The sequence below is a fragment of the Bison bison genome, unplaced genomic scaffold (genome assembly GCF_000754665.1).
Source record: "Bison bison bison isolate TAMUID 2011002044 unplaced genomic scaffold, Bison_UMD1.0 scf7180017864193, whole genome shotgun sequence".
NCBI lineage: Eukaryota > Metazoa > Chordata > Mammalia > Artiodactyla > Bovidae > Bison > Bison bison.
The window spans coordinates 754,182-769,401 of NW_011494765.1; the positions used below are offsets into that span (position 1 = coordinate 754,182).

At 37.5% G+C, this 15,220-nt stretch overlaps 1 protein-coding gene across 6 annotated transcripts in view; it reads right to left on the reverse strand.

Moving 5' to 3' along the window:
- STRBP (spermatid perinuclear RNA binding protein) overlaps positions 1 to 15,220 on the reverse strand; it is a 150,764-nt gene that overhangs the window by 30,910 nt on the left and 104,634 nt on the right. For all 6 annotated transcript variants that reach the window (XR_825616.1, XM_010844028.1, XM_010844025.1 and 3 more), the window contains exons 11-12: positions 7,654 to 7,746; positions 6,851 to 7,050 (exon numbers count right to left, since the gene is read on the reverse strand). Coding sequence is in view for 5 of the 6 variants with exons in the window: in XM_010844028.1 (XP_010842330.1) it covers positions 6,851 to 7,050; positions 7,654 to 7,746 (293 nt within the window). In the remaining variant the exon portion in view is untranslated. The remainder of the gene's footprint in view (positions 1 to 6,850; positions 7,051 to 7,653; positions 7,747 to 15,220) is intronic.

A 15,220-nucleotide genomic window follows, 5' to 3' on the forward strand; every position in this document is an offset into this window, starting at 1 on the left:
CAACTACTGAGCCCGTGCACTGCAACCAATGAAGCCCACACACCTGGATCCTGCGCTCCACGAGAGAAGCTACCTGAGTGGGAAGCTTGCTTACTGAAATGAAGAGTAGCCCCCACTCACCACAACTAGAGAAAGTCCACGCAAAGCAATGACGACGCTGTGCAACCAAAAATTAATAAAGTACATAAATAATTTGGAAATGAGAGATGGAGAAACAGAATAGCCAAATTCAGCCAATGAGGTAGCAGTAATTAAAAGTAGGGTGGCACACTATGAAAAGTACACTGGGCTAGAAAGGAGAAGACCTGATGCTCTAACCCTCTTCTCCTCTGATCCTCAATTTTCTAATTTGCAAAACAGGAAGGCTGATTAATTGACCTAAGTTTTATGACTCAATGCAATAGAGGAAATTAGCACAGAAAGGAAATCAAGACATTTTCTTTACCTTGGAGCCAGTTTGCCTGTTAGTTACAAAATTACAGCTGTAGCTTCCTACTATCCATTCCTTTGGCTTCCATCTTAAAGCATAATCAAGACTTGAAAGAAAAGATTCAGTCCTTGGGTTCATCCTCTGCTGCTAAGTGAACCAGGAGCAAGTCTAGGCGTGTATCTCCAGCCTCCTGTCAAGGAGCGATTACTCTATGGCTCCCTCCCATGTTTATTCTTGTGTATTTCCATTCATGTTTGGCACTTCTCATCTTTTTTAAAATAGTTTTCCAAACAGTGTATGTGTGTGCATGTGTGTGTTTGCAAGCCTTTTAAAACCTCCTTCCAGGTTAAACTGCTTTAGATGTTTGCAAAAGAATACGTTCGTGAGCACTTTTATAAGCCTCTTTCAAACAGGCTGACACTGAATTGTCAGTCACTGACTTAAAGGTCTGTACCAAAGTTAGGTTCCTGAAGATCCCTGTATTTGTCTCGGCTTTTGACTATGTTTTAAGTTGCTTGAGTGTAAAAGCAATGGCATATTTCTTTATAACCTCAACTAAACCTAATAGCTTTCTCAAAAACCTGTAATGGTCGCCACACAAATGAGAAAGAAGTCAAACAGCCTAGCCTTTATAAATGACGGCATCCTGTACAAAGGATTTTGCTAACATACATGAAATTACGCTAAACAAAAAATGGGCAGAAGTAGAATTCTAAACCAAGAGAACCTGAAATTAATTCACCCAGTTCATATGGAGAACTTGGCATTCTGTTGAACATTTCCAAATTGTAAATAAATTCTCTGTATTCAATGGGAGTAAGGCCAAGAATACTTTAACATCCTAAGTTCTAAAAGGACTCAAATAGTACTTCACACTAAGTACACTAACGTCACTTGGTTATATCCTCACCATTATTTGTAAAAAAAACACCTCTCTACTGCCCAAGTCCTGCAAATACGCTCTCTCTGAGAAATTCCGTCTCTGAAAGAGCAGTTACCAGTCTGGAATTAATACCAGGTTAACACAGGCTGCAAGTCAAAAGCCAAGAGTTCCAAAGAAATTTGATTTGTTTAAAAAAAAAAAAGAGAAATTTGATTTGTTTACTCCAATAAAAACTAAAGACATGCAGTTTCTCCAAATTTAATACAGATAGTTAAAAGAGAATAATGTAAATTATTTAACACCACTTCTCTCTGCCCTTTTTTCACATATCAGATTCATTTGTTGTTGTAGCAACATACTTCAATACATTTATAAATATTTCATATAAACGGATGGATAATCTCAAAGGATTGCAAATGTACTTACAACACAGCACAACAAAAACATTTTCAAATTAAGTCGTATTTCTATGAACACATTCTGAAATTATTAACTAGCATAAGCCACAAAAGTTAAAAAAAAAAAAAAGGTATGGAGTTCTTGGAACTATAGAAACAATTTGTTTGGAATCAGTATTAAGGTAAAAAAAAAAAAAAAAGTGGTATACCAAAGAAAAGTGAGTTTCAAATGTCTGGCAAACAAATCAAACCTAATAAACAAATCAATTGAACTGAAAATCACAAGATAATCCCTGGAAGAAAGGTGAATAGAAAATCAAGGGTAATCATGCCTGTTCTCTTCTGGCAGGGGGTTAAGGCTGAGACGGCTGACACCCTCAAAGATGAGGGACCAAGAGTGAAAACATGAAACACCCTCTCCATGGCTCTCCACTCAGGAGAAAGCCATACGCACAGCTTACACTGGTAGAGAACTGATGGCTCCAGAACTTCTGCAGAGGGGCTTTATTTCTTGTCCCCTTCACCTGATCTTTTGCCTACAATGACTAAGATTCTTTTGGTGGAATATAGCTGATTATGTCCATAACAATGTCTTTTGTGAGGGATTGTCAGGAAAAAGAGGAAGAAAGGGAAGATTGGCCAATAATCTTCATTACTTTAGGGTATGTGCTGCTAGGCAGCCAGGCTCCTTGAGCAAAGCTCCTTGAGCAAAACTGGTTTATTCTTGTCTCATTTTGATTTCAGTGCTGTTCTTAACAGGTACAGAGGTCTACCAAGTTACCGAGTAAAGAATTCAAGGATTTTTATCTAGTGGAACCTACTTTTATAAACACATTACATATAAAACACACTCCGAAATTCACTTATAACAGAATCTATAATGTGATATAACCTTTACAGAAGGCAATTTAGCAATATATGCCTGACATTTAATAAGAAATCCTAATCCTTTGCTAAAGGCAAGGGAGAAAAGGAAAGATATACCCATTTGAATGCAAGTTCCAGAGAACAGCAAGGAGAGATAAGAAAGCCTTCCTCAGTGATCAATGCAAAGAAACAGAGGAAAACAACAGAATGAGAAAGACTAGAGATCTCTTCAAGAAAATTAGAGATACCAAGGGAACAATCATGCAAAGATGAGCACAATAAAGGACAGAAATTGTATGACCTAACAGAAGCAGAAGATATTAAGAAGAGGTGGCAAGAATACACAGAACAATTATACAAAAAAGATCTTCATGACCCAGATAACCACAATGGTATCATCACTCACCTAGAGCCAGACACCCTGGAATGCAAAGTCAAGTGGGCCTTAGGAAACATCACTATGAACAAAACTAGTGGAGGTGATGCTATTTTAAATCCTAAAAGATGATGCTGTTAAAGTGCTGCACTCAATATGCCAGCAAATCTGGAAAACTCAGCAGTTGGCCACAGGACTGGAAAAGATCAGTTTTCATTCCAATCCCAAAGAAAGGCAATGTCAAAGAATATTCAAACTACCATACAATTGCACTCATCTCACATGATAACAAAGTAATGTTCAAAATTCCCGAATCCACGCTTCAAAAGTACGTAAACCATGAACTTCTAGATGTTCAAGCTGGATTTTGAAAAGGCATAGGAACCAGAGATTAAATTGCCAACATCTGCTGGATCACAGAAAAATAAAGAGTTTTAGAAAAACATCTGCTTTATTGATTACACAAAAGCCTTTGACTGTGTGGATCACAACAAACTGTGGAAAATTCTTCGAGATGGGAATACCAGATCACCTTGTCTGCCTCCTGAGAAATCTGTATGCAGGTCAAGAAGCAACAGTTAGAACTGCACATGAAACAACAGACTGGTTCCAAATTGAGAAAGGAGTACCTCAAGGCTGTATATTGTCACCCTGCTTATTTAACTTCTATGCAGAGTACATCATGTGAAATGGTAGGGTGGATGAAGCACAAGCTGTAATCAAGACTGCCGGGAGAAATATCAGTAACTTCAGATGTGCAGATGACACCACACTTAAGGCAGAAAGCAAAGAATAAAGAGTCTCTTGATGAAATTGAAAGAGGAGAGTGAAAAGGTTGGCTTAAAGCTCAACATTCAGAAAACTAAGATCATGGCACCCAGTCCCATCATGTCACAGCAAACAGATGGGGAAACAATGGAAAACAGTGAGAGACCATTTTTTTGGGCTCCAAAATCACTGAAGATGGTGACTGCAGCCATGAAAGTAAAAGACACTTGCTCCTTGGAAGAAAAGCTGTGACCAACCTAGACAGTGTATTAAAAAGCAGAGGTATTACTTTACCAACAAAGGTCCGTCTAGTCAAAGCTATGGTTTTTCCAGTAGTCATTTATGGATGTGAGAGTTGGACTATAAAGAAGGCTGAGTGCCAGAGAATGGATGCTTTTGAACTGTGGTCTTGGAGAAGACTCTTGAGAGTCCCTTGGACTGCAAGGAGATCCAACCAGTCCATCCTAAAGGAAATCAGTCCTGAATATTCATTGGCAGGACTGATGCTGAAGCTGCAACTCCAATACTCTGGCCACCTGATGCAAAGAACCTACTCATTAGAAAAGACCCTGATGCTGGGAAAGACTGAAGGCGGGAGAAGAAGGGGACGACAGAAGATGAGATGATTGGATGGCATCACCAACATGATGGACATAAGTTTGAACAAGCTCCAGGAGTTGATGATGGACAGGGAAGCCTGGCGTGCTGCAGTCTATAGGGTCGCAAAGAGTTGGACAGGACTGAGCTACTGAAGTGAATACATGTTTAATGAATTAACAGATCACTCAAATGTGCTTTCTTCTTCTTATTTATTTTTGGCTCTAATGGGTCTTTGTTGCTGTGTGGGCTTTTCTCTAGTTGTGGCGAGAGGGAGCTACCCTCTTGCTATGGTGTGCGGGCCTCTCACTGCAGTGCCTTCTCTTGTTGTAGAACATGGGCAATAGGGCTCGAGGGTTTCAGCAGTTGTGGCTTTCGGGCCCTAGAGCACAGACTCTATAGTTGTGGCACATGGGCTTGGCAAGGTTATAGCATCTTCCCAGATCAGGGATCACACCAGTGTCTCCTGCCTTAGCAGGCAGATTCTTTACCACTGAGCCACTAGGAAAGCCCTGTGCTTTCTTCTTAACCTAGCAATTCCATCTCTTAAATGTATCATAAAGGATAATCAGACTAGTTCACAAACATGAAAAGCAATCAACTCAATGCATCTAAATCTAAATGGATTAGTTACATTATGGCAGATTGATACTAATAAAATATTATACCATCACTAAAAATTAGAGCAAACTTTGTTGTTATTAAAAAAAAAAGCCTCGTAATAAATTTTTAGATACACAAGAAAGCCATGGCCCTTATTTTAAATATACATTTTTGTATATACAGTATGTTGGTCCCTCCATTCCTTATGTGAAACCGTTGGAGCCAGATTGTTTTCACAATTCCTAATGATGCAAAGTTTATAAAGCTAGAACAGTACATTTACCAAATATTTTCCAAATCCTCAGTGGACTCTCAGGTGCCACCCCATGTGTGTGCATCAAACTTAGGGAAATATTTTTCATTTTCAATACTTTTTTGAAATTATAAATTTAAAAACAAAAAGCTTAGAAAAATACATACCAAAATATTAATGGTTATTATGAGAACAAACACCTAAATCTTGTCGTATTGCAAAATTTGCCACTCTACGAACTCCCCCAAATTTGCCTAAGTGAAATCTGCTATGAAGCCACTAGCTTATATTACAGGTTATTATAAGAAATAACCCACAGACTGTCACAGCATCAGAGGTGCCTCTGAAGACATCACTGCTTCATGATATTGCTTTGACTCCTTTTTATGAAGACCCACCCAAGGGGAATGCCAAGTGACCTTTAGACCAGAACAACTCTTGACTCTCATAATCAACTGTCATAGACAAAGAACTGATGTAGATATTTCAAAAGCTTTCTGGGTCAGATGTTAGAGAACTTCTATTCAAATTTGTGACTCATTCACAGCATACTTTACAACTAAACTGTATTTTTAGCCTTATTCCTAAATTCATTTTTCCCTCATTCTTAGTATTCTTTTTGTCTCGTTTTAAACTCATACTATTTCGACATACTTAAAAAGTACTCCCTTTTAAACAACATACCCTATTGTTCTATAATTTTATGGCTAAGTTGTTATTTTTCTGCATTATGCTTATTACCACTTAACAAATAACTGACCCATGTGTCTAACCACTGTCTTTCTCCCCATCCTATCCTCATTAGAATGCAAGTTCCAGGAGGGTGGAGACTTCGTTCTGGTCACTGCTATATTCTTAGCATCCATGATAAATGTTTACATTTACATTAATAAATACCTGCAAACTGGAATGATTATGAAAACAGACCAATTACATCTTATGTCATACTGTTACATAACAGAACTTTTCTGAAGTTAAAAGTTATCTTCTATCTACATGATCTTTGACATTTTCATATTTCTCTGCAAGAGGCCAGATGTACTCATGGATAGAGTCTAGTATTTAGCAACTTTCTACAAACTTATATGCATAACTGACTGGTTCAATCCTGGATCTTATTCTTTATGAAAATATTTCAAAATACAGAAAAAGCACCAGTTGCAAAAAAAAAAAAAAAATCATTAATTTATGATAGAAAAAATTCTGCAAATAACAAAATATCCAATGACGGGAATGTTTAAACAAGTAACAGTATATCTATTATAATCATTATAATAACACAGCCATTAAAACATATTTATAAAGATTTTAATAACACGGAAAAATACTGATGACATGTGAAATGAAAGAGGATTAAATTACACATACACTGTGAGCTCAACATAAAACAAACAAAAATACTGTTGTATATACTATATAAAATATTAATGAACTGCCTCAGAGATAAGCAATTAACATAGATTTTCTTTACTTTTTTCTGTGTTTTGCAAATTTTGTATCATCAATACATATTATTTTATAATCAAAAAAATAGTTTTGTGATTCAGAGGTAACAGAAGTCTATACGCTATTGTCATTAAACTCTTGAAAATTCTGTTAATATACCATAGATAAACAAGCACCTTATTTACAACATAAAATAACAAAGCATTTTTAAGTAAAATAAATACTGTACCTTCACTGCTACGTGAAGCTTTGCTGTTTTCTTGGATGGTCCTGAGGCTTCATATGTTGTACCATCCACATCTACAGACATTGTGAAGACTGGGGCATGGACAGGGCCAGACTGAGATAAAAGCTTATACTGAAGCCCAGGCCTGATCTGATTCAGCCTCATTAGTGCATTCATGAGGTCTATTGCTTTACTATCCAGAACTGCAAGAGAAAGAGGAATGAGATCAGAAATTAGACCACTTGCTTTAATCTATGTTTTTGTAGGTTCCTAGTAATAGTAACCACTATAAACTCAGGTTTTAAAAAAGCAAGATTTTCAAAATGCACATATAAATTCACTTCATAAATAATTCTAAAATTACTGCTTAAATACTTACACTAACATCATTGTAAAAGTAACATGCATTAACATCTTTGTTGTTGTTTAGTTGCTAAGTCAATTCCAACTCTTGGTGACCCTATGGACTGTAACCTGCCAGGCTCCCCTGTCCATGGGATTTCCCAGGCAAGAATACTGGAGTGGGTTGCCATTCCCTTCTTCAGGGGATCTCCTCACCCAGGGATCAAACTAGCGTCTCCCGCAATGGCAGGGGGAGGGCATCAGGGAAGCCCATGCATTACCATATTAATTAATTTGTTTGCCAATATTAATATATCTTAAGCAAATGGTGCTTGAAAACAGAAGCTATTCATGTTCTTCAAACTCGAATTCAAATCAATCAAATTCTTCACTTTTTAATTTTTATTTTCCTGGGACATAAATCCTTTCTAGTTCACATCTATAAGAATAAAGATTTTACACACTTTTCCTTAAGTTTCGTTTCATCTTCTTATTGGGATCTTTATCATCCCCTAATCCATCTTCAAATGGCCTCTTCAGAGCTGAAGACCCAGCACCTAAAAAAAGGTACAAGAGATTATCAGTTAAAATAGTGATTTCACTTACTCTACCAAATGTATTTAATATGTTCAGGAAGGAAAAATCTTAGGAATCACACAAGGACAATAAGACCCTTTCACTGATCAATTGAAAATGTAGGGACTTCGCTAGTGGTCTAGTGGTTAAGACTGCGCTTCCAATGCCAGGGACGTGGGTTCGACCCCTGATTGAGGAACAAAGATCCCACATGCCACATGGTGTGGCCAAAATACAAAAAAATTTTTAAATTTTAAAACATACATGTGTTCAGTCCAGTTCAGTCGTGTCCAACTCTTGCAACCCCACGGACTGCAGCATGCCAGGCTTCCCTGTTGATCACCAACTCTCAGAGCTTGCTCAAACTCCTGTCCATTGAGTGGGTGACGCCATCCAACCATCTCATCCTCTGTCGTTCCCTTCTCCTCCCGCCTTCAATCCCTCCCAGCATCAGGGTCTTTTCCAATGAGTTGGTTCCTCGCATCAGGGGGCCAAAGTATTGAAGCTACAGCTTTAGCATTAGTCCCTCCAAAGAATTTTCAGGACTGATTTCCTTTAGGATGGACTGGTTGGATCTCCTTGCAGTCCAAGGGACTCTCAAGAGTCTTCTCCAAGACCACAGTTCAAAAGCATCAATTCTCTGGCGCTCAGCTTTCATTATGGTCAAGTCTCACATCCATACACGACTACTGGGAAAAAGCATAGCTTTGACTAGACAGACCTTTGTTGGCAAAGTAATGTCTCTGCTTTTTAATATGCTGTCTAGGTTGATCATACCTTTTCTTCCAAGGAGCAAGCGTCTTTTAATTCCATGGCTGCAGCCACCATCTGCAGTAACTTTATAATCTTGTAATAGCAAAACTATTAACTGAATCTTCATGAAACAATATTAACCCTTCTTATATTTTTTTTCATTTATTCAAATATATTCATACAAATATCTATGCATATATTCACAACTGTATATGCATAAACAGAAAAAAGTTTGGAAAGATATATATCAAAATGTTAAAAGTACTTATCTCTGGTAGTAAGATTTATTTTCACTTATGTCTTTTCAAATATTTCTCTAAGTTAACATTTATTACATAAATTTTTAAAGTCAACATGTTAAAATCTCATGCTTTTGGAAATCTGATTATTTCTCATACTACAAAGTAATTCTGCCTGCCCATTCAAATTCCTATTCAAGATTTTATTTACAGCTCATCTCATTAAGTTTTCTTCAGCTTCTCTCTCATCTCAGTTTTTTATAAGAGTTTCTATGATATCAGAAACATAAAGTGTCATATGGAGTCTTGTGTCATTGTCTACTTCATACATAGACACCTTGTGTTTCCTTAGTGCTCTAGGAAGGTCAAAGATATCTTCTCCTTATCTTGCATCTTATAAACTATCTAACATAAGACTTAGAAACAACATAATGGGTATGGAACAAAAACTAAAAACTAGTATTATCAATTTCTTAGATAAAGCAACTAGTTAATAATACTGGCAGACATAAAGCAGGAGCTTTATTGTCCAAAACAAAAACAATCAGAGAAAAGCTTATCAAAGCAATCATTAAGTTGCATTAAAAGCTGCTCTCTGATTGCCTGGAATTCACTAGCTGGCTTAAACATACAGATCTGTTCTCTAAAATCTCCAGCTACATGAACAGTTTGCATGGATTAAGCTTCATTCTACCATCCCTGCTACTGGACAAGGGCTGTAAAATCTGGAGCTAATCATAATAGTAACGGGGGTGGAGAGCATGCCTTACAAAAAAACAAGCTGTTCTCAATACATACAGTACCTAGAAACAAGAAGTGGTCATTTGAGAGGTAACAATTTTTAAAAACAGGTGAGGGGGGTTCAGGTTGGGGAACACGTGTACACCTGTGACGTATTCATGTTGATGTATGGCAAAACCAATACAATATTGTAAAGTAATTAGCCTCCAATTAAAATAAATAAATTTATATTAAAAATAAATTTTTAAAAATTGTTTTAATTAAAATTAAAAAACAACAACAACAACAACAGGTGAGGGCTTACCATATGCCTGGCACTGTTCTTAATACCTTATATGAATCAATTTAATTCTCACAAGCATCCTATGAAGTCTGTATTTCATCATTCTCATTACAATTTCATTCATGTATTTATTCAGCAACAAATATTAATAGAGCATATTTCTATGTTCAGGACAATTTTAGATGCTAGACACTGAGAACAAAACAACTTCCCTGTTTTTAGAGAGCGTGTGCGCACCTGGTGGTGGAGACTAAGCCCAGCATGTCATCCAGTTCAGGCACAATGGAGAAAAGTAAGACTTACGGGAGAGCAGACACTGCCATTTTTTTAACATGTGGTACCCATCAGAAAAGTATCACTTATAGATAAGGTCATTAACTGACAAAGACTTGAAGCAAAGAAAATTCAGCTATTTGGGGAAAGAGCCCCAGGAAGAGAAAACTCAACTACAAAGGTCTTCCAGCAGGAACATACTAAGAAACAGCATAAAGGCCTGAGTGGTGGAGTGGCGTGAACAACAAGGGGGCAAAAGAAGACAGTGAGCAGGAGCAGAAGTTCTCAACCTTAACTGCCACTAACTCACCAGACAAAATTTTGGAAAATACAAAAGTTCCACTTCTAGTATGAGAAAGTAAGTCAAAGGAAACAGACTTCCTGACGAGAGTAATTAGAAAAGCTGGACCAAATGCAGAATAAATATCTGCTTCTATGCAATAATGAACTATGGAGTCAAGGTCCAAGAGATGAAGGAAGCCTTGTGCTGGGGGCCACATTATCTTTGGAGGTATCTTCTACCCCCAGAAGAAGCCACTAAGAACTGAACAGAGCACTTCTTAAAAAACTTTATTATGGAAAATTTCAAACACTCACAAAAGTGTAAAGAGTAGTATAATAAATTCCCACGAATCCATCAATTAGCTTCAAGAATTATCAATATGTGGCCGATCTCATCTCATATTTATCATTCTCTCGTCCTCTACCTTTTTGTTAAACAATAGATTCTTGTTGGTTATTTATTTTTAAATATAGCCATGTGTACATGTCAATTCCAAACTCTGTAACAATCCCTCCCCTTCAGGTAATGGTGAATTCTGAACAGAGTACTTTTAATAGCACCCAGGTCTCAGGGACCAAAAACTGAACTTCAAGGACCTCCAAAAGAGGAAGGACTGGTGAATTTCCCACACTGTGGGGTAGCACTCTCCAGTGCCATATATGGGAAGTAAATGAAGTGGAAATAGTCTGGATTTCACAAGGATTGAGGCCCAGCTTCAAATCACCAGAATGCCCAATTCCATTAGGATGATCCAGATTGCCAATTCCACTAGCCCAGAAAGAAATATAAATCCTCCCTGAAGGACGGCATCATTACTCTAGTCTTTAAATTCTAAAAGGTTTTCAATTTACATCTCCAGGACTCAAAACAAAAACACATGAAAAGACAAGATATTCTAACAAAAATCATGAGAATCAGCAGAAAATAAAAACAGATCCCCAAAAGACTCTGATGATGAAACATTCTTTCAGAAACAAACTGTATTAAAGAGAACAATCAGACTTCTCAAAAAGAAAAGACATCAAGAAGAATTTCTGCCACAATATCTAAAGCTAGAAAAGCCAAGATTCTAGAAATTAAAAACTGAAAGACCTACAATAGGAAACAGACAATCCATAATTGAGGGGAACTGACATACCTACCTCAATAATTAAGACAATAAAGTTTTAAAAAATTATACTACAGATGTATAAGATTTAAACAACATGACCAAATGTGACCTAACATGTAAAGAATATTCTGACTCTACCAACTGCAGACCATACACACTTTTTCAAAGTATGAATCATTTATAAAAACCAACCATGTGCTGAGCCATAAACTAACTTTCAAGAAAAACCAAGTTCAGTTCACTTCAGTTGCTCAGTCGTATCCGACTACTTGCAACCCCATGGACTGCAACACGCCAGGCATCCCTGTCCATCACCAACTCCAAAAGCTTTTTCAAACTCATGTCCATGGAGTCGGTAATGCCATCCGATCATCTCATCCTCTGTCATCCCCTACTCCTCCTGCCTTCAATCTTTCCCAGCATCAGGGTCTTTTCCAGTGAGTCAGTTCTTCACATCAGGTGGCCAAAGTATTGGGAATTTCAGCTGCAACGTTAGTCCTTCCAATGAATATTCAGGACTGATTTCCTTTAGGACTGAATGGTTTGATCTCCTGCAGTCCAAGGGACTCTCAAGAGTCTTCTCCAACACCACAGTTCAAAAGCATCAATTCTTCAAAGCTCAGCTTTCTTTAGAGTCCAACTCTCACATCCACACATGACTACTGGAAAAACCGTAGCTTTGACTAGACAGACCTTTGTCACCAAAGTAATGTCTCTGTTTTTTAATATACTGTTTAGGTTGGTCACAGCTTTTCTTCCAAGGAGCAAGTGTCTTTTAATTTCATAGCTGGAGTCAACATGTGCAATGACTTTGGAGCCCAAAAAAATAAAGTCTCTCACTGTTTCCATTGTTTCCCCATCTATTTGCCATGACATGACGGGACCAGATGCCATGAACTTAGTTTTTTGAATGCTTAATTTTAAGCCAGCTTTTTCACACTCCTCTTTCACTTTCATCAAGAGGCTCTTCAGTTCCTCTTTGACTTCTGCCATAAGGGTGGTGTCATCTGCATATCTAAGGTTATTAATATTTCCCCCAGCAATCTTGATTCCAACTTGTGCTTCATCCAGCCTGCCATTTCACATGATGTACTCTGCACAGAAGTTAAATAAGCAGGGTGACAATATACAGCCTTGACATATTCCTTTCCCAGTTTGGAACCAGTCCGTTGTTCCATGCCCAGTTCTAACTGTTGCTTCCTCACCTGCATACAGATTTCTCAGGGGGTAGACAATGTGGTCTGGTATTCCCATCTCTTGAAGAATTTTCCACAGTTTGTTGTGATCCACACAGTCAAAGGCTTTGGTATAGTCATTAAAGCAGAAGTAGATGTTTTTCAGAAACTCTCTTTCTTTTTTAATGATTCAATGGATGTTGGCAATTTGATCTCTGGTTCCTCTGCCTTTTGTAAATCCAGCTTGAACATCTGGAAGTTCATGGTTCACAAACTGTTGAAGCGTGGCTGGAGAATTTTGAGCATTACTTTGCTAGTATGTGAAATGAGTGTAACTGTGCAGTAGTTTGAACATTCTTTGGGACTGGAAGAAAAACTGACCTTTTCCAGTCCTGTGACCACTGCTGAGTTTTCCAGATCTGCTGACATATTGAGTACAGCACTTTCACAGCATCAACTTTTAGGATTTGAAATAGCTCAACTGGAATTGTATCACCTCCACTAGCTTTGTTTATAGTGATGCATCCTAAGGCCCACTTGACTTCATACTCCAAGATGTCTGGTTCCAGGTGAGTGATGACACCACTGTAGTTATCTGGGTCATGAAGATCTTTTTGGTATAGTTCTTCTGTGTATTCTTGCTACCTCTTCTTAATATCTTCTGCTTCTGTTGGGTCCATACCATTTCTGTCCTTTTTTGTGCCCATCTTTGTATGAAGTGTTCCCTTGGTATCTCTAATTTTCTTGAAGAGATCTCTAGTCTTTCCCATTCTGTTGTTTTCCTCTATTTCTTTGCATTGATCGCTGAGGAATGCTTTCTTATCTCTCCTTCGTATTCTTTGGAACTCTGCATTCAGATGGGTATATCTTTCCTTTTCTCCTTTGCCTTTCGCTTCTCTTCTATCCACAGCTATTTGCAAGGCCTCCTCAGATAACCATTTTGCCTTTTTGCATTTCTTTTCCTTGAGGATGGTCTTGGTCACTGCCTCCTATACAACGTCACAAACCTCTGTCCATAGTTCTTCGGGTACTTTATCAGATCTAATCCCTTGAATTTATTTGTCACTTCCACTGTATAGTTGTAAGGGATTTGATTTAGGTCATACCTGAATGGTCTAGTGTTTTCCCTACTTTTTTCAATTTAAGTCTGAATTTGGCAATAAGGAGTTCATGATCTGAGCCACAGTCAGCTCCTAGTCTTATTTTCGCTGACTATATAGAGTTTCATCATCTTTTGCTGCAAAGAATATAATCAATCTGATTTCAATGTTGACCATCAGGTGACGTCCATGTGTAGAGTCATCTCTTGTGTTGTTGGAAGAGGATGTTTGTTATGACCAGTGCGTTCTCTTGGCCAAATTCTTAGCCTTTGCCCTGCTTCATTTTGTACTCCAAGGCCAAACTTGATGGGGGGTGGGGAGCAACGGAATCACACAAAGCATGTTCTCAGATCACAGTAGAATAAGTGAGCTCAAAAATAGAGATTAACTAGAAAAATCTTCATTTGTCTGGAAATTAAACAATGACATTTAAATGGCTTATGTGTCAAAAAACTGGTAACAAGGGAAAATTAAAAAATAGTTTTAACCAACTGATAATAAAAATACTAATGTAAAAAGAGTACAATGCACATAAATCTGGGCATAAAGGAAAACAGTCTTAATAGTGTATATGATAATATAAGAGGCTAAACACTAATAATGTATTCACCTCAAAATTTTTCTTAAAAGAACAGCAAATTAAACCCAGAGGACATAGTGAGGAAGAATAAAGGATAAGAACAGAAAGCAATGAAATAAAATACAAGCATATGCCAGGAGATAATCAACAAACTCAAAAGCTGATTTCTTTTTAAAAACTGATAAATCTGTAGTGAGAATGATCAGAAAAAAAGAAGGTACAAAAATGTATAAAAGAGGACATCAATATTGCAGACACTAAGAAGAGGATTTCATAAACTATATTTATTTTTTGTTGTTTTTTAAATTTTATTTTATTTTTAAACTTTACATAATTCTATTAGTTTTGCCAAATATCAAAATGAATCCATCACAGGTATACATGTGCTCCCCATCCTGAACCCTCCTCCCTCCTCCCTCCCCATACCATCCCTCTGGGTCGTCCCAGTGCACTAGCCCCAAGCATCCAGTATCGTGCATTGAACCTGGACTGGCATCTCATTTCATACATGATATTTTACATGTTTCAATGCCATTCTCCCAAATCTTCCCACCCTCTCCCTCTCCCACAGAGTCCATAAGACTGTTCCATACATCAGTGTCTCTTTTGCTGTCTCGTACACAGGGTTATTGTTATCATCTTTCTAAATTCCATATATATGCGTTAGTACACTGTATTGGTGTTTTTCCTTCTGGCTTACTTCACTCTGTATAATAGGCTCCAGTTTCATCCACCTCATTAGAACTGATTCAAATGTATTCTTTTTAATAGCTGAGTAATACTCCATTGTGTATATGTACCACAGCTTTCTTATCCATTCATCTGCTGATGGACATCTAGGTTGCTTCCATGTCCTGGCTATTATAAACAGTGCTGCGATGAACATTGGGGTACATGTGTCTCTTTCCCTTCTGGTT